The 24276-nt window shown below is 42.7% G+C and overlaps 1 protein-coding gene across 1 annotated transcript in view; it reads right to left on the minus strand.

Annotated features, from left to right (window-relative positions):
- Positions 1-20862, minus strand: part of KCNH5 (potassium voltage-gated channel subfamily H member 5) — a 161571-nt gene extending 140709 nt beyond the window's left edge. The window contains exons 1-3 of the mRNA XM_074821617.1: positions 20747-20862; positions 7355-7478; positions 330-436 (exon numbers count right to left, since the gene is read on the minus strand). Of these exons, the coding sequence (XP_074677718.1) occupies positions 330-436; positions 7355-7478; positions 20747-20819 (304 nt within the window). The 5' untranslated portion in view covers positions 20820-20862. The remainder of the gene's footprint in view (positions 1-329; positions 437-7354; positions 7479-20746) is intronic.
- Positions 20863-24276: the final 3414 nt, after the last annotated feature.

The following is a 24276-nucleotide window of genomic DNA, read 5'->3' on the forward strand; positions in this document are numbered from 1 at the left end:
TGATGTGGGGGAATCTCATTCAGGATTTCTTTTCACTTAACCCAGTCAGTTTCCCTTCAGGGAAACAATCTTCAAAACTAAATATATTTTGGAAAGAAGGAGTCAGACTAGAGACAGCAGGGAACAACTACAACTACTATTCTTGGCAATCCGAACACTTGTCCTGAAAAAAGAGCTCTCTTCTTGAGCTGTGGCAACCAAAATACCCATTTCTTCTCTAAATCTTGCCCCAAATTTACCCACAAGTCAAAATGAAAATATATTTTAGTCTATTATGTACTTTAAATATGCCTTATCACTCCCAATACCATACACAAATATATACATACTGTTTTTCTTGTAGAGGAGAATTTCAAAGCAGTTTGACTCATAGTTGTCAAAAGTCTGTCTGACTTTTTCAATGGTCTTCTTGTCTGTCAGTTCACCATACATAAAACTGAAAAAGAAAAAATGTTTCTCTTTTTTTCTAGACAAGCAACAACTTTGTTACAGTCACCTTAAACAACATAAGCATTGGAGATGCTACTAACTGTCATTTACCAAAGTTTGATTTACACTGTATTTAAATATTTAGAGTATCACAAGGAAACCTACAATAGTGAGTAACCATGACCAGCTTTTTACTGTAAATGACAGCAAATAATCCACTGTAATGTTTCATTAAGTGCTTTTCTGAACATAACTTTAAGGATATATGGTTAGAAAAAGAGCTGATAACCTATAAAACCATTATTGCCACAGCTGCAGGCCATGAGAATATTGCTGTCAAAACAGAGAAAACTGAACAAAACCTCTAAAACCTCCCAAATTTTGTTCAATCCTCTTGAAAAGGCTTCTGGAGGAGGACTGAAAGCTACTACAGGTAGAGGCTGTTGGCTGAGTCAATGGCTACAAATCTAACCTTGTGAAGATGCATTTGGGACAAGATAATTGTAATCCTTTTACTAAGTGGCGATTACAAAAGGAAGGAGGATTTAAGCAATAAGAAGTGATGACTGTAATTCTCTGAAAATTCAGCACAGAAAGCAAGTGTATGAGTTGTCTCAGCGTAGCTACCTCTGCCCTACTACCAAACATAATCATATTCACCCTCATTTTCCATATTATATACTGTATTTTTTTAATATTTCAGTGAAAATACAGAAAACATTAAAATGCTTTTGGAGACTCATCCCTCTCCAAGCTGAGAATATAAAAATGTAATTTTAACTCTGCTATTTCTTTCTACTTGACCATCTCATCTTTGCATTCTTTTCCTGATCACAATTTCAGCTGGTGTAAGCAAACCCAACCCCCCGACCTTACTTTTGAAAGCCTCTGTAAGGCAACAGCCAGGCTTTTATTGTCATTCTTCCCTGGATTAAAAATAAGCAAAGACCACTCTGTGCAAATTCCCAATTACAGAACTGAAGGAAAATAGAACATGGGATAAAAGCTTTCAGACACTTGGATGAATATATTTTTAATTGATCAGACTTTTTTTTTTTTTTCATTTTCTTTGTTCGCAAACAGTTTGAGCTTCAGCTGAAACCTACAACAGACAACCCTGAGAATATGAAAGAGAAAAGAAAAGCTATCAGTGCCTCTGTGGTTTCAGTGCAGCTTCTCTTTTATTGATCAACAGACCTCCCAAAGTTCAATAAACATTTATTTTATGTCTACTGTTCTGAAAGAAACAATAAAACAGCATAGTGGTTAGTGACTCGGCAAGCATTAAAATACTCAATGAAGGCCAGCCCATGAATCTCTTCTTTCGCAGCTAACCAAGGGAGGTATGTGGCTGCTCCCAGAATAAGGTGCTGCCCAGCATGGGTGATGGAGGCAGATGCGGGGCATCAGTGACTACAACATCTGTATATCACTACAGATGCTTCTTCACTGGTAACACAGGGAGAGCTATTGATAAATGACATGTCGTAACTGTTACTCTTGGGACAGCACTGTAATGGAGATGCCACTATGGCAACTGACGTTAGGGAATGGTTTTAACAGGACACAAGGCTTCACTAAGGTATTGCTTATCATTAACATATATGGTCGTTTTCAGGAAATGCAAAACACTGCCTACTGCTCATTTTCGAATGACCTGCCTTTCTGTCCTGAGTTCAGATGATGACATGAGAAGTCATCATCTCATTCAGACGTGAGATGACAAGAAAAAGGGTTTGATTTTTTTAATCTATGCCTTTTTTAACACACTGATGAGTTAAAGCAGATTGTTCTCCTCTCTGCAAGACAAAATAAGAGCTGGTAGTTTTCACACAGCCTGTTGTGCAACAGAATTCTCTTTTTTGTTTTCTTGAGATTTAAAACAATGTTTCTCTTAGTCCCGAAGGAAAAAATAACAATAATTTGTTAAAGTGCTTGACTTTACATGGCTTATAATACAGAAAGTCACCATTAAATAGCATTAAAATGACAAATCATACTCAGCATTCTGAGTGGTGGACAATACCAGCTGAATACGATTAATCAACTTTATGTTTTAAATTAAAGTCAGCTTATGATTGCAGTAAACCTGTAATATTCAAAACTTACATCATTTTCACATCTAAAGAGACGTTATAAAGGCTTGTGGAATAATAGAAACATTTTTCAGAAGGTGATTTTAAAAGCACTGAAGAAACCTCAAAACCACTCACTGTAAAAGTTATATAAGATCTTTGCTTATCACAGGTTTAATTTAATTTAGCCTGTCCTATTTTGTACACATGGAGGGACTCCTACTTCTTCAGTCAATCACACTGTCTTTTTCTGCCTCATTTTTTTTTTGTTATTTAGTGCTTGTCGAGAGCCTTCAGTGCAAACCATACAAGACATAAATATCAAAACTACTCTGCTACTGGGAATCTTACTACCTAGAAAACAGACTTATCAAAGAGAAACAAGACTTACTGAAATACTCAGAGAAAGGCACAATCTCTGATAATTTCCCCATCTCTGAAACAGACCATTTGTCATTTAAGATGCCTGGGCTCCCACCTCCCTTTGAAAGCATCCCTTGGCACAAAAAAGCCACATCTGAAGCTTTGTATCGTGCTCTTCTGCCCTATGTCAGAATCCAGAGCAGCAGCATCAGAACAGCTCCAGGTCTACAGAGTGTGCCAGGGTGGTATTTAACAGCTGTTTGTGAAGAATTATCCAGGATAGAGGAAAGGTGAAGCCCAGAAGGCATATGAACCTGCATCCAATTTACAGCTCTCTTCATCCAAAAGCTTGAATGAAAAGGCATCAATTACAACAGTCAAGCATCCACCCAGGAGGAACAGCAAATACAGATACAAGTCAATAGCTTCAAAACTTTGCAAGTTAAGGAGCAGGCACCCTTTCTAAGGAGAAACAGTGCAGCTCCCTGGGTCCCACTGGCACACTCAGGAAGGTCTCTTTGCACAGATTTGGCAGTGCAAGGAGGCCTTCTCACACACACAAAAATCAGGTCACAGAGGTGACATCCCAGTATCAAATTTAACTTTTTTCAAGTCCAGCATGCCGTACCCACCATCCAAAATCCCATTTCTTTGAACACGGTGGAAATTTTGCATTAGCTTCACTGGAGCTGGGATTTCACTCACAGACTGTTTTTAATCCCACTGGAAATGGCGGTACATCAAAACAAGGGAGAGCAGAGATGCTGAGTGGAACGCTGCAAGTGTTTCGGTGGAAACGCTACCTGTAAACAACCGCTTCAGCAAGGAGATGCAATCCCTCGCCTTGCCTTGCTGGAAGGCAACACATGAACAGGGCCTAAGAGCAGGTTTCTTTGAAACAAAACCAGCAACCAGCTACTCCCAGCCCAGCACAAGGCCCTCGGATGCCAAGCAAAGCCTGGAGCAAATGCCAAGTGTAAAAGGCCAGGGTAGGTCTATTAACCAGCCCACTCTTCCAAAGGCTTGATGAGAACAGAGCTTAACTGTTAAGTAACAATATCTAGAAAACAGGGATATTACTTGCAACGTTAAACTGAATTTTAATGTTTTATAGCTGTTTATTCCTTCAACATATTCATGAAGACATACATTGTCATGACAGTGGGCAACTGGGCATGAAGCTACTGGTTTTCCTCCATGCTGGTTGATCTATCGGTGCACCTCCAGGCAGGGGTTTTTGCATGTTTAATTGAAGGTTAGAGGTGTTACAATTGCAGATGCCCTGTTCCTCCTGGACTGTCAACTTATTTTCATCTGGCACAGCAATGCTTCACCAGCACACAAGTTCTTTCACCTAAAAATCCTGTGCATTTTAGGATATCACTTATACCAATTATTCTATATATCAGCCCCAGCTACACATGCAACTTTGGGTGACGCATGCAGAAAGAGCACACACTAATTCCCATCATGCAATATTCACATAGCCTGGCCCCTATGTACACTGTGCCTTCTATATAGTGCCCATAAAACTAAGGAGACTGACACTTGTACTGAGGTATTTCTAAGTGATTTTCCTGTTAATGGGCACATTGTTGCTGATTAAAAAGATGAGAGAACTGCAAAATCAAAGGGATTACCAGCTTGTCACCAGACAAACTCATTGTCTGAGCTGGAACAAAAACCACTCACACCTACAGTGCCTTCAGTTCATCCACCCCTCTCTGTGATCAGGATCAGTCAAGACCACCTGAGACTGAATATAATGATGATACATGAGCAGCTCCAATGTAGGGTATGGGGTGGGACAGACAGAAAGAGGATATAGTGACTACTTGCTGGACTACCCAGGAGAAAAGCATGGTTGAAAGCTGATTTGAAGGCACTGTACCTTATAGGCAGGGGCAAACTGACCAAATACTGCAAAATTTATAAATTGTCCTTTATCACACCCATCATCAGTAACAACAGTAACTCAGATCAGGGACTAGATTCACATTGTTCGTATCTGTATATTTTTCTTTGGTTGGATTTTTGGCACTAAAAAGCCATAAAAACAGACCTTTCCAAAACCTGCAATAAAGGTGTAACACCATAGCACTCTCATCCCAGAGCACTTGCCTTAGAACAGTAAAGCAAACATTATATATAAAACAATTTTTTAATGTATAATGTAACATAATCTGGGCATAACATAGAAAACGTGGACTGAGAGCCTGACTCAGAAAATAATATAAATAATAACCCCAGATATCAAAAAATCTTCAATGACATTCTATGGGGTAAGGCTAACCAGGCAGCACTGGCCTTCGCAACTCTTTTCCATTCTATAAGCTCTTCATTAGAGAGCACCTGCAAAGACATTGCTCTGGAAGACAACACTCTGCATGTCAGACCGTGCCAAAAACCTCTCCAGCTCTCCTTTAATCTGCCAAGACTGGAATGTCTCCTAAGAAGCAGGAAACATCACACTGCATATATAACTCCAGCTAAGACCCAAACACAAAAGAAGCACTAGCCATGCTTTGAGTGTAGAGTCCTCTCCAAAATCCAGACATGGATATATAGAATGATGATAAAAGAAAAAAACAAACAAACAAACAAAAACCCCTGCTATCAATTCCATTTTCCACAATAATTCTTCATTGAATTTGCATCTGCATGATTCACCTATGTGATCTACTTGAATGTGGTCAAAACAGGATCCTTACAAATGGTAACTAGAGCCCATCATATTCACAAAAAGCACTCAGATGGAATAAACCTTTTTGATTGCCCCAGTATTTGAGGCACAGGGGAATTATTAACAGAGAGGTATTGCTAAACCTTCACTTCCCTAACATTTTCCTACAATCCCATTCTGCACTTTTCATGATTTCAACATGCACGGACTACAAAAGTGCTGGCTCACAGCAAAAATATACAGTTCAATATACAGGATAGCAGAGAGCAAAGGGGAAAGCATGCAAGTATATCCAGGACGGCTGCGATAAGGCTGTTTCTTTCAGCCTCGCTGAGTATATCGACTCTGTTGCTACTGTGTGAATGAATATTTCATTTCACCCTCACGTGCCCATCTCTTCTCCATTGCCCGTTAGAGGACACCTGGCTGCACAGAGCAACCCTGGACCCTCAAAGCTTCCTCCCCTCCCTGGCAGATGAGCACAGTGACCACACATCAGTGCATGTTGCTTTTTGGAATAAGTGATGACTGACATCCGAGGACAGGCTTACTGCCTGCTCTGCTTCTGCCAGCTGGAGCATCAGTCAATGATCAGTGCCTGGCAGCACCCATCTCCCAAAAATCGTCGCTGCAGATACGCAGCTTGCTCCTCCCAGTGCCCTGGAGTTGGTTGCTCCCTGAACATGTAAAGTGAAAACCTACACAAACTTGTATTTCAGCCATTCCTTGTTGCCTCTGCCCCTGGTTTACTTTACTCATTCACACGCATTAGGGATTTAGACTTTCCCCAAAGCATCTCCTTTTAAAGGATGCAGCAGACAAGGCGCAGATGCATGTCTAACCATAAATCACAGCTTCCTGCTCCTGAAAGACCACTAACAAAAGGAAAAAGCCATAAAGCTGCAATGCTCAGAGTAAATATATCATCAGCTTAATCGCCCTCTTGGGAATAAAGATGCAGTTTGCACATTACTGTGCTGTGTGTGTGTGTGTGTGTGTGTAATAACAGGGACCTACATGGGCTACAGAATAGCTCACTGCCTCCTGGCATGATAACAGGACAATTAACAAAAATCTAGTAAAAAAAGCCTTTGAAATACATTACTTAGAAACCCATGTTCTATACTGGATCATTAGCTAGAGCACATTCATATTGGTATTAGCCAGGATAAATTTCAAATGAGAGAAGAATAAGGTCTAAATCCTCATAATATTTACCCCCCCTCTTTTGGGAGCACCTGTAGTTCACTCTCATTCACTGTTAAAACTTTTTAAAAGCTTTTCCATCAAACACTCTTTATTCCTGCAGTGCTCATTGTACTTATGCAGTTACCAGAAGATGACAGCAATTTCCATACTGGGCAGATTTGGCTTGCTTTCAAACAGATCTGGGTGAAATATAATAAATTTGTAGCTGCTGTAAATAAAATTTTTAAAAAATATAAACAACTTGAATTTAGCTTTCTTTTATTTAGGATTAAGTCTTACAGGATCCTGAACACTACCCCAGATTTAGCAAAGGATTTAACATTAAGTATTTGAGCAGTTTGTTAATCCTGGTGGAACTAACCATTGATTTTACTGGAAGTTAGTCAACAGTGTGCTTAACTGAATGCACACTATTAAGTGCTTTACCATATTCCAGATAAGTTGCTGGTTTCATTCATTTAAAGTCTGTTTCAGTACTTTAATTTCTGCAAAACAATGCTTTTCTTATATCAATCCTTTTTCCAAAACCTAACTGTTCTTCCCGGCAGATTATAAATTTAAAAGTGCATTGAGTGGTAACAGACAGTCAATATACCTGCAAGTGCTACTCTTCTGCATGACGTCAGCTCGATGATATCCAGAGAGTTTACAAAAACCGTCATTACTATAAACTACGGGCCAGTCCACAATCTGGGCGTTTCCCAACAAAAAACTGGATTCTGAAAAGAGAAAGAGGAGAGAGAGAAAGGGTTGTTGTCAGTGGCAAAGTACGTTAAAATCCTCTGTGTGTTACACAGCAGATGCAGAGGGTTATTCGTGATGGTAACTTCTACCATGAAATTTCAGAGAGATCTGAAATGAAAATGGGCATCATAAAAGAAATCATGATGAAACAGGGTAACTCCTAGTAATGTAAGTAGCTTCTTGCACCCCAAAATACTGATACAAGCATGAACACTTTAACAATATAGAAAGGATTCATTTATTCACAACATCTGGGCAAGGTATCATATTTGATTTTCATTTTATATGTATCTTGAAATCAACCTTAAATTAACTTGCAAACTGAATTTTAAATGCAGAACTGTATGTGTGCCCAACGCTGATGACAACTCTCTTGCTTAAGACAAGTACGTTCTTCCTCCTGGCAGGTCCCAGTCTGTTTTGCAGGACACAGCCAGCAACCTGGGATGAGGGACAGAGAGTGCCAGGAGCCACTGTGGAGGGATGAGATGTGCCACCACATCTTGTGGTACACCACGAGCCACATCACGCCTGGGAGTGCAGATATTAGGTGACCTACATGGAAATTCAGCGTGATCAGAGAACTAGTGAGTGCCAAAGGGACTTACACACTGAAATAACATAAAACAGGTATTGAATTTCACTGGCAGTCTGTTAAAAATGCAAATAAGAGGGTTTAGCTCACGCTAGCAACATGCATCTGTTGCTGTAAATACAAAACATGGGCAGAGGGTATTTCTAGGTGGCTGAACTCAGATTTAAATATCAGTTCAGTCGTCTCTTCTTTCAGTCAGTGCCTACAGTTTATACGCACGGACTGGCACCAACACATAATGAGTTAGTCCTAAAATAGTTTTATTTACTAGTTTGGAAAGATTCTTCCATCCCTGGGAGTTTTCAAAGAAGGAAATACTCATTTTGCTTAAACACAATGTTGTGAGATTTTATGTTCATCGACATTGTAAACATTCCTAATTTTGTTTCAGAAATAATATTCTCCCTTAGTAGAGGTTCTCAAATTATAGTCTGTGATGATCTTCAAAGTTTTCTTTCTTTTTACTGTTAGTCTTCAATTTCATTTTGACTGTAGCTATGGAACTAACTGGTCCCATTCATTGATGCTAAAAAGCTATTAAAATATCACTATTAACAATCACTGCTGTATAGAAATTAAGGAAATGTTCCTTTTAATAGTTCTTATGAGGGGAAAAAAAAAAAAAAAAAGAGGAGATTTTTACAAATTTTCCTCATAATAGTCCAAGAATGGTTATGCCAATTACTTACAGACATATACTCAGGTGCGCACATTCATTTTCACATAAAAGTGACACTGACTTTGCATGAGCTGCACACACCCTTCTCAGAGTGTTTATAACTGTGACTGGATTGTACATTATGCAAACATGATTCTGTTGAATAAGGAAAGTGTACTGAAAAAATAGTATTTCTTTATTTTTTCTTTATAACCATGAATTTGAAAAAAAATAATCTGGAGATGACTAGGTTTTTTCTATAGAAAAGCAGATTAAAAATAAACCAACCAATGTGAGAAATAGAAGTTCAGATTTTGTGAAATCTAACACTTTTAAGCTCAAAGAATTTATCTGAATCCATCACAAATATTCTTAAGCCTAAATGCCAACTTTAAAAATTTGCTTTCCTACCCGAAGGGAGATGCCCTCACTACAAGCAGCAGGAGACACAGAGTAAAGCCTGACCATTACATAAAATCTCCCTGGCTTTCTGCAGCCCTTTCTGCACCAGGGACTCAGCCCAACCTTCCTCAGCACAGTGCAGGCACTAACACCAGAGACATCCTAACCCCCTGGAAACCAAAGGGTTCGCTGAAGCTCATCCCATTGTATTGATGTTCCCCCAACACCTTGCATCTTCTCCAATTTGGAAAAGGGGAGACACCAGGAGCCCCTTAAACCCACCCAGCTCCCCGCACAACGTCCACCCTACCACCACCACACCCCAGCAGCCGGAGAGGATGGGAGCATAAGCAATTGTTAATTTCCCATCCCACAGGGAAACAACCAATATTACAATATCTCTGGATACATTTGGAAAGAGATTTCTTTATAGGAGTCTCTTTTGCCAAAGTTTTGCTCACATATCTAGACACAATGGGCATAACCTGGGTGATGAGAGACTGCAATACCAAGCTCACTCGTGGATGCTGTGCACATCTGGGTGCTCCCCAGAGGACCACAGTCCAAAAGCAGATAACTCTGCTTCAAAGCCTTCCCATCTGACAAGACAATCTTGATTGTGTATTGTATTCCCACCACGTAACTCTTTCAGGACACAGATTACACAGCAGAACATATATGTTGCAGTCAGCAGCCGAGATACAGCATTTAATGGTTTTCTTCTATGGATTTTATATTGCTTTACACCTGAGAGTCTCAAAATACTTGATAAGGCATTCACTAAGATGATAAAATCCACCAGAAACTTGGGAGGGAACAAAACATAAAGCCAAACTATTGGTAGTTAAAAAAAAAAATCCTATAAAATTAGAAAAAAATAGTCACTAGAAGTATCTTGGTAGATACTAGTATTTGTAAGGTTACATCAGATATATAGTATATGTACTAGAAGCTTGACCAGATATTAGAACATGTTTTCTTTTGTCCCCATGAATCTTCCTTTACTTAATTGACCACTTCTTTACCTTTGTCTCCTAAGCAAGTCTTATTCATCCATGCTTAGCACGTGAATATGTATGTGTGTGTCCTATTCCAGCTGAAAAAAAAAAAATCTTGAATCAATGTTTGCATCTTGTTAGAAACCAATGAATCCAACTGCGGGCACAAAGCCAGAGGAATCCATGTTTCATTAATGCCGCTGCTCAGTGAGCAGCTTGATAAAATTTAAGGAAGAATGGGTCAGCATCTGACCCTCGGGTTTTATTGTGTACCCAAGTCTCAGCATCCACAGGACTCCATGCCTACACCACATTTTACCAGGAGTCATGTTATTTTCTCCAACCAAGACACATATTAATTCTTCCCCATTTCTACTATTTCACCAGATCAAAACTGCAGGCAGATTTAACTTTACATTAGCCAGTCCATACCCAGCTGAGAACATCCAAACTGTGTACTGAATGACAGGACACTTTGAAAGAACCTCTTTTTTTGATCATAATTTCTTAAAATTGCCGAGTGCAAAGGGACACGGAGGAGTTTATGCTTTGAGTCCTCTGCTGTAACTCCTTGTATATTCTCTACTATGTCTCCATTTTAGAGCTTAACCTTGGTCAACAACAGACTCCGTAGTAACAAATACAACCTCAGGGTTTCTAGCAGTTTTGTGTAGTTGGAGGAGAGACTGCTTTATATCACGTCATCACCACTAACCACTCATGAAAGTCTATTTCTCCAGTTACCTCCCCTGAGTTTGGGTCCTAACAACCAGTCCTGGGCTAAATCCATCTGCATGCCTGACTTCCATATTTCTGCAACGCAGTCACATGGTTTCTTCACTAAGAAAGGTCAATCACAGTTGTGTCTTGGGTTAAGATTTCCATCAGTCTGACTATGGCAAGTTCTACTCTGCTCAATTTTCAGCTGGCTGCTTGAACCTGGTTTAGAGACAAGGGTTGGAAAAACCTCATTTCCTCTCCATCTCATTGCCGTAGGACAGCCTAACACCAAAGATGGGACTGTTCCCTTCCAAACACAACTGGCTGTGCATTCCTCCTGGCCTCCTTTGTCAGCAGCTCCAAAGCAAGGACCCTGAGCACCTTCATGTCCCCCTGTGCCCTGTTGCGGTGGCTCTGTCCTGCAGCACCCTCATAGCACAAGCCAAGTCTTCATTCAAGAGGATCAGGTACAGCAAAAGACAGATGTGCTGCAGACCTGCCTACAGGCTGCCATCTGACTTGCTCCTTCCCAAGGTAAATCCATATTCATTGCACACAACAGGGAGGAAACGAACCCAGACCACAGCTCTTCACCTGATGGCCCAGGGACAGGCCCGCCGGCATTGCTGCAGGCAAGCACTGGGTGCACCTCCATCATCAAATCCCAGGTTCACTCCTGGTTCTCTCCTGCCGCTGATGGCCCACACTCCACATCAGTTAGTTCATACCAAAGATCTTTTTTGGAGTGAGCCAAAGGACTGTTACACAATGTCTTTTCTAAAGCATGGGCATAAGCCCTGCAATGCCACACACCAAGGACTGCCCCCCGCAGCCAGATGCCTTCTGCAAGGCAAACCCAGGCTCAGACTCCCTCCATGGGAGAGGCAACCTCTCCTTGTCTGCTTTGGTCTTCAACAGGTAAGACTGGTGTTTTGAGCCTTCTACAGAAGAGAAAGAAAAGGAGCCAACAAAAGGTCTGCAAATCACAGGGTGATGAGGATAGCAAGGACACCAGCACCGGGATCTCCACAGCTGTCTTCCTGTTGGATTCAATACACAAGAGCTATATTCTGCAAGTTAGTTTTTTTAACGAATATATTATATTGGAGGTATTCTCAAGAATAAGCATTTCTTAACAGAGTTTAGCTACTAGTAACTGGACAACACCAAATTCAGCCACCACGCCAACACCAGAACATCTGAATTGACTCAGTTTTTAAGTACACCATGCCTTCACTGAAAGAACAGTACCACAACAGGGACTGCCAAGGACAGCCAAGGTTATGGATGGAAATGCATAAATACAGCTCACATTCTGCAGTAAGAAACTTGTGCAATATCTGTGCTGTGGCCCCAGAAAGGAAAGTCTTCTCTCTCCATGTACAGCAGCACTGAATCTCACAAGTATTTTACTATGGAGGCTGGGAACTTCTCCCCTGGCCCGCTACACATGGGCCGTTGCTGAAAGAGGGACAGTAAATCTGACAGACCAATGGTCAGATCCAGTATATGGAACTCTATGCAACTGTGATCCAGATTACCATGTGGTGATATCTCATACTGTAAAAACATTAACATGCAGCTAACTTCAAAATTTGCATGATGATTAGCCTGAAATGTCTGGCAATGGATTCATCCTTGCTGATTTCTCTGATGCACTGAAAATGCATTTCCACTTCCCATTTCCTTAGAGATAAAAGTCAGGTTTTATTATTTCTAAGCTTGTTTTGATGTCACTGCCTCCACCAATCATTTTCTCCACCTATCCCCCTTTCTGATGTATTGTAGAGAGCCCAAATCACAAATCTGTAGGTCGTATAAGTTCTTTGACTAGACACGTCTAAACACCAGTGTCTGTCTATAAGAGAATGGGGAAGCAGGGCTCAGCCAGCAGACTCACCTGTCTCAGAGTTGCTACATTCCTCTTAGGAAGCCAGCAGGCTTTTTATTTGCTAATATAACTCTCCTATTTACAAGGTTTAATACTGATGGCAAGGAATTGGGGTATTAGAGGCATACAGTTAGCAGAATTTCAGGTTGGAAAGCACAGTTGAAAACAATTGTTAAAGGCACTATATTTGCTGTTGCTGTGCTTCTATTTAGTAAAAAGGCTCTTTTGTATAAAGGCAGCCTATGCTGTAGAACAGCAAGCCTTTAATCTTACTCTATCTTGCAGTAGGTAATACTCAACACAGCGCTGAGCCTTGTTTTGTTTAAAAAAAATAAAAAAAACCAACCAAAAAGACCACAGTGTGCAAGCAATTTTTTTTAACCAACAAAATGCCCAAAGCAGTGTAAAATTCATGTTATGTAATCACAGGAGAGCAAGAACAGCTAAATCATTCCAGAAGATATGCTTAGCCAAGTGAGAAATGTTGTCTCTAATCATCTTTCCTCAAGAATGCTTGGGTACCACTTGTAACTGAAATTGTTTAAATCACCATTTCAGAACTCCATCTCATCCCAGGAAAACAGGCAACTAATAGAAAACTCACCATTGAAAAGATGTTTTAAAAAAGTGAAGCAGTAGCAGAAGACACGTAATAATAATTATTATAATAATAAAAAGCAGCAATGTTCCATCTAGGAATAAACTCCTAACTCAAGCAACTTCACACAGAGCTGTCCTTCAGAATCACCGCCCTTCCACTGCAGAGCAGATGCAGCCTGGACCTGACAGGGTCTGTGAGATGTCTGGAATTTGCCTTTTTTGCTAATGCTATCTTATGAAAGCCCCAAACCACTTAAACTGCTGTCAGATTGCTCTCCTTAAAACTACACAGGGTCAACATATTCACAGAATCACTGCAGTCTTGTTTCAACCATCTTAGAAAACTCATGGGGCTCCTCTGTCTGTGTGTTGGGGAGGTGGGTCCTAAAAAATATGCTCATTTTTTATTTCCTTTTAGCTCTCCCGAGTAAGTCTTGGTCCTGATAATACATATTTCTATTGGTGGTGTTTACAGTGACTCCAACCACACTCAAGACATACTGCATCCCCACAGAATACAATGGAAAATCCTATATGTTTTTGGAGGGCACTGCCCTCTGAAATCAGCCTCAACGGGCACCAACATCCCTCCAGCTCTGGGGTTGGCTGCAGACAAACCACTGTGCTTGAAGCAGAAACTTCCACCAGCACTTTGTACTCCTTACTATAAAACCACATTGCTGTTTTCTAACAAAGCTATTATTTCCCCAGTGTCTTTAAAACATGCAAAACATCACTGCCATCCAATTTATCCAGCACATTAAGCGTTGCTTGCCTGAAAAAAAAAAAAATCTCTCAAAGGACTAACTCTTTACGTCACCTTTCTGTACCAGTGTTGTTTTTATTTATTACTCATAATGTGAAAATGCAGAGGGCTAAACCCAGAGCAAGATGCCACCATACCGACTATGCTAAAATGATCTATTTCCACCCCCAAATAAGTGCTCCTCAAATAAAACAGAAGATAAATAATCCAGCATTGGCTGAAATACTAAATCCACATGTAAGTCACTTAGCTGGGAACACAGCAGCTTTCAGCGATTTAGCAAGCAAGTTCAAGAAGAAAGATTAGAGCCTGACTGGAATTTACCTCCTGAAAACTTAAAAAATTAACTTTAATCATTTTGAATGTGAAAGTCCACAAACAACGCAGCCCCCTGCCTTTATTATGGCACAACATCATTGACCTCAGGAAGAGTTCTGAGTCAATAAGGACAAGAGAGCATCCCTATGAGTCGTCTGCAAAGTGACATTTCATACAACTCTCCCCCACACATTCATTTATCCTAGAGTTAAACTAATCCTCACCTATCTCTGTTATCATCTAAATGCCACCACTGAAACTATTCTCTATTAAAATTATGCAGAACACAACATAGATGCAGCGAGACTAAATTTAAACTGGAGCACACTGTAGCTCTCACTGAAGGCACACAGGCACCCTCAAGGAGCAACCAAAAATCAGATTTCTAGCTTTATACAAACAAGAGTGCTTGCTTCACATGCCCAGATGAGAAAATTGTAGTAACAGTAGTTGTTCAGACACAGGGGCTCCTCTTGCAAACACTCAGCCTGAAGCTAGTCCTGGCTGCAGTTTCAGAGCCTGGCTGTATCTCAAAAAACCTGTTTTGGCAAGGAATTGTCTGCCTCTCCCATGCTCCCCTCTTTGTGCAAGTGGCTGAAGCAAAACTGTCAGCAGGACAGATCCCAGCCCAGTACCGAGGTGCTGCTTCAGGCGAGTCTCCCCAGGGACTATTCACAAGCCAGCCGTGGGACTCCCTCCCACTGCCACATGCGGGTGCAGGATCGGGCCCTGGCTATCTGGGTTACCCAGGGCTTGGCATTTGAAATAGCCAATAGTCACTGAGTGTGCTGATTAAACAATATCAATTTTTTTTCTGAAAAGCAGGTTATTAGAATGCTAACTCCAAAACCCTCTTCTATTACTTCATTTTATCAGACCAGAAAATCCTATTCCCTTAGCCTTCCAGGAGAGTAACTTAAAATCCTGGTTAACCACCAAATAGTACCCTGTTAAACAGGCTAATTAAAGGTATTTCCACAGCTCACTTAACTTCCTGACATTATTCTTTGGCAGTATACTCCTTCCAACAGCAATAAAAAACCTGGATGTTTAGTCTAAAAAAAAAAAAAAAAAATCAATAATTTCATTTTTTCTCTTTCTGAGATTTAAACATGAAGGTGGGAATGCAACAGCTCTTGCAGTGACCTCTTGTGGCAAGTGCTCTGCAGCGCTCAAGCCTCCCCCAGAAGAGGACAACGCATCTCCCACTGCCACGATACGCACGGAAAGAAATATTAGAAAGGGAAGACCCACAATTTGCAAAGCAGCTGATCAGACCTCAGGGAAATCCAGTTATCACTTTATCTAATGATTTGGCATTATCTGGGCTTCTGAATTAACACCATGGTGTAGAGCTGTCATAATCATTCTTTTTAAAAATAAACCACATATAAAACAAAAACCCAGACCATGTAGACCATGTAAAACTCCCCCAATTTCAACATCAGATATGCTTAATCTTGCAGCATTCAGCAAAACAACTTGAAAATTAAGGAAAGCGGGGCACTTTGCAATTGAAAACTCATGTCATCGAATAACGCTTCTTAGTGTAAAAATCCACTTTGCATTGATTTACGTATCAGCAGGCCCCCTGCAGTTGTAGAAACTGCAAAAGGAGCCCTGTGCCTCTGAATGCCAAAGAAAGCCCTAATGACAGAAGCTCCCTGCTCATCCCTTCCGTAAATTCTCTAAGTCAACTGAACTGGAGGATGGAAACTTTCACCCCATAGTTTATAGTGTCTTTTATAGAGATTTAAGGAACTGCTGAAGTCTGCATTTTTTTCAGAGGATCCACAATGACAGACATCCTATAAACTTGAAGTAGCTTGCTTTAAGGAACTTTCTCTCTGCAGCATGTGTAATTTAATTTGGATCAGATGAAAATGCAGCTTGTTTTAATTTAGGGGAGGGTAGCCTACATGTATCATGTCCCACGAGAACAACAATATTTTGTCACCCTGCCTGTAAGACATCAGGTACGATTTATGGGCTAGTAAGGACAGGAGAGACAATAGACACCTATTTTATCTATAATACCGGTGTAATAAAAATGAAAATGGTGTCAGCACTACAGATGTGACACTCATTTCCATCCCCCTTCCTGGGCAGCCTGCCTTGACAACACAGTCACCTGCAAACACGGCTGATCCTTTCACGCATCAAAGTCATAGGACCCAGCAGGGCATAAAGCTTTGTCTCAAGGAACTGCTTTGTAGGAATGTGGCACAAAGCTGAAAAAGGCCAGGAATTAAATCCTAGCTTCATTAAAACTCACAGTAAAATTCCATGGAAGCCTTACGGAGACAAGATTTCAGCCCAAGTGTCAAAATACATTTGTGAGGAAGCTTCTAAGAGTTATTGCAACAGAAACAACAACCAGTAATGGTGACTCTTAACATATAGATAAGACTATATATAGTCTTTCAATAAATTAAGCCCCTCTTCCAGACTGTTAGTCCTCTTTACCACATATTTCTGCGAAGTCCCAGAGTTAATCTTTTCCCAATCTCATCCTCTACCATAAAATTATGCCGTTAAAACAAGCTTAACGCTTTTGCTACTAGAGTATGTTAAGGGAGAAGATGGACAGGCGAGACAGACACATTTCTCCACCCCTGTGTGTGTGGCTCAACTTGCCGGATCGCTCTGCACCCGGGCCGGGTCCACAAAGCCTAGTCCAGCTCTAGAGACTTGTCCAATGTTGTACCCATTGAGTCGAGGTCAGTATCAGCAGGAACTCTGCATGCACTGAAGAAGCAACCAATAATGTTAGTAATAACAGGTACAGACTGCTGAGAACATCTTAGGAGAGAACATTGCCCTAAGGAAGGCCCTTATTAAACATCCAAAATACTAATGGTAGCAAAAGGTAGTTGCCTTAATGTGATTTAACCCAGTGCTCTCACAAAACACTTCTTTCAGCTCAGGAAAACACCTGGTGTTCTCAAAATCCAGGGCACAGTCAAGGCTGTAGTGAGATGTATCAATCTTTGTAAGCCTCAGATAAGACCTTTACTTGATGTATTTTCACTATGCTTTAAAAGAAGAAAAAGAAAAGATTGCGGAGAGCGCACTGAGATTAACCTGAAGATAGGTCTGTGTGTCCTGAGGGCTTGGTCCTTTTTACCAACTGCAGCAGTTGGTCTAACGACAGACCCCACTTCTCCCCACAGACTTTGTCTCTCCTCAAGCAGAGCTCAGCTGTGGCGTGGGCAAAGAACCCGCAAAGCAGCTTAGAGGTTGCTGTCCACCACCAAATGCTTTGGGAAACACCTGCAACCTGCTGCTGTCCAAAACGCAAAGTATGCCGCTGCTCCGAAACACTTCACAAACTCCAATGTGTAAAGCCACCTCCAAAAAAATGTTCCCTGGGCAAAGGGACACCAGGGGACCCCCCGCATTACTTCGGCAGTTGCTCCATCCTTCTCAAACACATTGGCTGGGAGAGGAACATCCAGCAGGACAGCCAGAAATCCCACCTCTCCATACGGAGGGCAGAAGAGCCATGGTCACCTCATTCCCTTCTGTTCACCACTTTGATGCCTTTGCTCATGACTGACTCACCATGAACACTTCTCCCACAATTTTAACCTGATTTGTAGCCAGAGCTGGGGTGCAAAGGAAAGATTCACAACATTCCTAAACAGAAAATGCATAAGCAATGCTGAAAATTTAATTTATGATTGCTTTTAACACCAGGCTGACCACCACACTAAATCTGCGCACTGTGTTCCCACTATGCCAGTTCTGACTTTCCACATTTTAAAATTATTGCAATTTTGTCTGTAAATTTGTTATTCAGATCCATCTCTGGCAACTCTGAGTAATTTGTCCCCACCTACATTTCATTTTGAAACCATTGCTTCCATTTCACCTGAAGAAGAGCCTATCTGCCAAAATCCCTGCCTGATTCTTCCAGCTGTACCTGTTGCCTAATAGAAGATACTACCTCTACCTACAAACCTTCTCCTGGCTTTTAAGAAAAGATTTATAGCCAAGAAGTGCCACAGGATTGAGTAAGCGTGAGAAATCTCAAAAGAGAGTGTTCTTTAACCAGGAAAGGTGATAGAAGGGCTTTTTTTGAGGATGCTGAAGATGTATTTTAAAAAATGATCATCAGTCTTTCCTTCACCCTGTTCCTCAACTTGTCAATGAAAAAATCTCTTGGAAACTGGTGAATCCAAACATAAAAACAAAACCCAGCACACAGTCAGCAGACCAAGCCCTTGCCTTCTACCGAGCACTGGCAGGAGATACTTGAACCAGATTTGCTCTACTGGATACCATTAAGTTTGGATTAAACAGTGCTGAATCCAATGAAAATTACTATTTCTATAAAGGATAAATAAGGTTATGTCCTGGATGACAAAAATAAGACCTAAATCATGTTTCAGGGCACAACACTGACCACGTACACGAGCTAAAACCAAATTCCAAATCCACTTTTCGCTTTGTTGTCCAATGGGGCAGATTTGCCTCTGTAACATCATGCTTAGGCATCACCAGTGACAGAGAAAAAGCAGAATAAACACCAGATCAGCATGATTTATGCTCCCAAATTAGATCAGGTTAAAAACTGAAAAGGGATATGTGCTTTTAAAGTATAATGTTTGAAAGCCTTCTGAGCTTTTCCAGTTTTTGAGATCTCAAAGCTTTACTGAGCTTTCACCAGGGAGGACATGTGATTTAATTAGAGCATGATACAAAAGCATGGCAATCCCAAACTGTGTTCCCAGCTCTGTCACCAACTTGCCACATCACCTTGGGAAAACAATTGTGATGCCCGAGCCCCCCTTTACGCCACAATTCGAGGAACAGGGTGGGAATGACTGTGCGTGTCCTCTTCCACAAGGAGCTGTGAAGTGTAATTAAATTCCACCTAGTACTTTGAAATTGTCAGAGGGAAAGTGCTATATAGACCCCTATTAATTAAGCTTGCATTTAATATTCTGGAAAATAAATACACTATTACAAGAAACTAGCTCTTAGTGATTGCGTAGCTACAGAGCTTGACAGGGAGTCTGCTGCCAACCACAGAACTGACACAGGCAACATCGAGAGGGAGGAAGCCCCCCAAAAAACAGTTGATGGCTTAATACAAGGCTGGCATTTAAACTTTAAAACAACTTCTAAGTCCTCATCCCACTCCTGCTCCTGCGGAAGTCAATGAATCACTAATTCACTACCTGCCATCAAAATCAACTTCAAGCCAGCACACCAGACCACGTACGAACATGAGGTAAATCCAGAACCATGCAATAGAAAGGTGGAAGGGAACACTTTTCAGCATCATTTACATCATGTTAGTGTATGGATTAATAACACGTGTGGCAGCTTTTCTCAATGCTCTCCTCTGCCCAGCTTTCCCATTCACATCCCCAGACACACTCTGGCACAGCAGTGCTTTGCCATCACCCTAAACTCGGGCTGTCCAGGGAAATATCTTTCAGCAGGTCCAAAGTCAAGGTCTCTTACTGGACTTCATTGGTGCAAACACTCATATGTTTCAGTAGTTATGTGCCAGCACAAAGGCTACGTCAAAAATGACTATAACTAGCACAAGACTCACCTACAGCAGCATCTACACTAATACGCCTAGAGAGATGGTGGTCTGCAACCACATAACTTTGATGGAGCTGTATATGTACCGATCAGCGCTTTGCACTGGATGAAAGGGTAAAATTAACCCCAGCAGCAGGGAATAATTTGATGACCATGAAGTCCTGAACCAGGTCCTGTAAATATTCACCTAACAGAGCAGCTGTAGACAAGCAACTGCAGATAGTTCTTTACATACTAGCTCAGCCACACTCCAAATCGCAGTCACTCCCTCTTCCTCTTTCCCGGTACCTTTGCCACAGACTTGAAAGTGAATTGTAAAGACTTTGAAACCCTGAATGAAAACGGTTGCGAGCCCGATTATCAGAGAACTAAGGAACGAGAAGAAGGGAAAAAAAAAAAAAAAATGACCGGAGGAGCGGAGAGGATATCGGAAATGTAAATGATGACTACTTATTTTCAGTAAAGGCTCACACACATACACACACCCCCCCCAAAAAAAAAAAAAAAAAAAAAGCGACAAATTCATAGTACCTAGTACCGATAACGCTGTAAGAAGTGAGGGGGGGAGAGGGAAAGGACGGAGCGCAGGCTCCGGCGGGGCACGGCGGAGCCCGTTCCTTGAAGGCGCCGCTTTGGCAGCGACCCATCAGCGTGGCTCCGCGCCCCGGGGAGCCGCCGCGGGGACGGGGGGACGGAGGGACGGACGGCGGGACGGACGGAGGGGATGTCTCACCGCTTGAGCGCCGGACAATGTTCTCCAGGAAGGTGTTCTGCGGTGCCACCAGCCCTCTCTTGCCCCCCGGCATCCTGCAGCGCCGGGCTCGGGGGCCGGGGGTGCGCGGCGGCAGCGGCGGCGGCGGCGGCGGCTGCGGGGGGGGGGGGGCCGGCGGCGGCTGGTGCGCCCGGTGCCCGTGAGTCGCGCAGGGGCGGCCGCGGCCGCTCATGGTAGTGGCGCCCCCGCGGCGGCTGCAGCGCGGACTGGGGCCGCGCCGCGCAGAGCTCCGCCGAGCGCCGCCGCCCGCCCCCCCCTGCGCCTGCGCGCCCGCCCCGCCGCGGAGCCGGGCCGCCCCGGGACGGGGAGGGGAGCGGGGGGCGCGGGGAGGGGGGGGCGGAGCGGCGCGGAAGGGAGCGGAGCACCGCGGGGGGGCGCGGAGGCTGCCCCCCGGGTCGCGCCCGCTGCCGTGCGCCGCCGAGCATCGTCCCCTGGGTGTCCCCCGGCCGGGCTCGCCGGGGAGCGGCTTCGAAGTTTTGCCCTGTCCCCCGGAGCGAAACAAACCCCCAAAGCCCCTAAACCCCCTCATTTTGATCGGTACAGTGCTTTTTTAAGACAGCGCTCCCGCGTTCTCAGCGGCTGGGTTTCGGGGAAACCGGACCACGGAGCGCTGTGTGCCGGGGGGAAGGGGGCCGCGTTTTGCCCGCAAATGCCAACCGTATCGTGCCAGGTAACATGTAAAACGCCAGCCTTGCATGAAGCCATCAACCATTTTTTTGGAGGATTCCTCCCTCTCCCTGTGAGAGCAACTCTAAGGGGGTGGTAACAGGAGACTGATTTGGGGCTAGAGCCCTCTTTTCTATCATTTTTATTTAGGGACCCGGCTCTACCGTGTTGCTTCTGTGCTGGGGCCCCAAAGGAGCAGATGAGGCACCACACGCCAATTTCTGTGCAAGCTCTTCCCTACTCTTGCCCCCTCCGCCTGCCTTCCTCCAGCCTTTTCACTGTTCGGACAGTGTCTTTGGAAGGTATGGACGGTAAAATCCTGGAAGGAGCTTCTCCACCTACTGCTTCTGCCTCTGCTGATTTTGCGTGCTGCTACAGACTGGAGAGGATCGTAGGAGACAAGAGATGGAAAATCACTGTTTGTCTAGGGCAGGAGCATGCCCTGCAGAGCACGTCCCGGTGTGCTGCACACTCCAGCTATAGCTGGCACAAGAAGCAGTGCTTCTCCCAGATGACACTATTCCACTGTGGAAAAATAAAATTTTTTTATTATTTTTTTTCCAGCCTGTTTTCTGCTCCTTCCCGTGCTCGGGTCTTGATCCAACAAGTCACACTGAGGTCACCTGAACTCCTCTGCTTAGAGCTAAGCGCATGTTAAAAATCTCTGCCACCCTAGGAGCTGTTGCAGGAGCGGCTCTTCCAACCTGGGTATCAGGATTGCTGTCACTGCCAGCCATCCCGCAGGCAGCCGCCGAAAGGAAAAGGTCTGGTTCTGCTTTCAGTTCAACAAATGCAAATCAGGACTAGCTCCATTACTATCAGCACTCGCAAGCTTGAGAGGTGAACCAGACCCTATTTGTCAAACACTTATGGGCGTGTGTGTCCCCGCCCCAGCTCTGAAATCTTCAGGGCTTTCCTTAGTGTGGTTTAAAAGATGCTCCTGCTGAGCTCTGTCCCAGATACAGGGAAATTTGGCTCCTGGTTATTGGCGGGTGGCCGACAACACCTTTGTTTCTTTCAAGTGAGCAGTAGCCATATAAAAACATCTGTGCACAGGCAAATACCGTGTGACTGATCTGTCTGGGCAGCGTTGCCATGAGCTCTGTTCCCCAATTCCCTCCATTCTTTTGATAAACACATTAAACCCCTTCTTGTTTACTCTTTCTACCGAACTTCATTGTGGTGTGGCAGTCATGCCCGAGAGTCACTCCATCCTCCCTGCTTCATCTCCTTAATTTCAGATCCCACTATTAAGTTTTGCTGCTATATTTCCAGTGGCACCAATTCAACAATAGGTTATGGAGAGGGACAAGGTCCAAAAATATATCTTTAAATGTCACAGACAACTGATAGGATAGAAAGGGCAGGACATGTGGTGGGATGCTTGCCTCTACATCAAGGTAGCAAAAAACTCCAGAGGACACCTCTTTTTTTTTTTTTTTTTCCTGAAATGCTGGATGAGGCTAAAGATAACCTTGAAAAGAAGAGTCTGATAAAGAAAGCAAACTGGGAACTGCAAAAAGACTCCTGTCTTCTTCTGGGGATCTTCAAACTGTGCTTGGAAACAACGTCAAGCCACCTCGCAGGAAGCTGTCAGAAAGGTTTGAGGTCAGTGTAAGTAGGAAAAAGGTAGCTAAGCAGTTTCATTCCAAATCAAAAATACCCCAGCCTCAACCAACTGCTCTTAAATGTGGCAGAAAATCAACCGTGGTTCAAAATGCATCTATTTTTTTATCCCAGAATAGGTAAGTCAACACAGTTTGAATTTTAGGGAATTATTTAGTTGTTAAAACATTAAAAGAAGTCTTAAGCTAAAGGTAACTATATTCCTGATGGAAGATCAGAGGATTCCTAGTCCTTCTTTCTTCGCAGCTTTCAAACTTTATTTCTTTAAGCAAAGAAACTAGCTTTAATTTCCTAAAAGGAAAAAGGCTAAATGGGAATGAGCACATCGCTGTACTCAGGGTAGAATTCCTTACTCTTCTGCTTCACCATTTCTTTTCTTCTGAAATTTTAAACCCCTGCTCAGGGTGATTTACCTCTTTACTGGCATTTCTACAAAAGGTACAATACCCCATATCTACCGAGCAGCGGGCAAACATCAACTCCCACAGCAAGTGGAGACAGTGCACGCTATAAAGTTCAGCTGCATCTGGTGAAGAGCTGACCCTTTGAATCTAAACCTACAGGAGAGGGTTATTTTACTTCAGGGACTATTAAACATTTCAGAACTGGTTCTTATCCACAGCACAGAGTTTTAAATGTATCGTCCATCAATTTATGAAGAATCATCACCTGGGACTCATGGGGCTCCTAGAAGAGGAGGGAGGCGTAGGGCAGCATAAACAGTTCAGGCACTGATCCACCCCAATGGCCTGAGTCATTAAAACATACAGACTGTTGAACTGATTCACAACATTGCCTTTGCTTTCAATGTTTATATGTAATAAGGTGAGTCAGGGACCCCAGGACCACTTTGGGCACCCAATGAGACCCACCCACATAGGGCTAAAAGTATGTGAACAGAACTGAGTGATAGGATACCCTTGAACAAGGCTCAGAGCTGTTTTCTAACACAGATGCCCACAGAAGACTTCCCATTCTAAAAATCATAACCAAGATGACCACAAGCTTTGGTTATAAACAACATGATTTGTACAAATCAGTCTATGAGCTCCAAAACAAACAATGTTTGTTTTCGATGGATTTGTGTCTCATGACTTACAGGTATATGAAACAAGGGGTAAAGTGGGAAACAGATGCCAGAAGGAGATGTTTGAAGCATGCTAACTGCAGAAAAAGCAGGTAGAGTTTTCTCCTTAAAG

The sequence above is a fragment of the Strix aluco genome, chromosome 4 (assembly GCF_031877795.1).
Source record: "Strix aluco isolate bStrAlu1 chromosome 4, bStrAlu1.hap1, whole genome shotgun sequence".
NCBI lineage: Eukaryota > Metazoa > Chordata > Aves > Strigiformes > Strigidae > Strix > Strix aluco.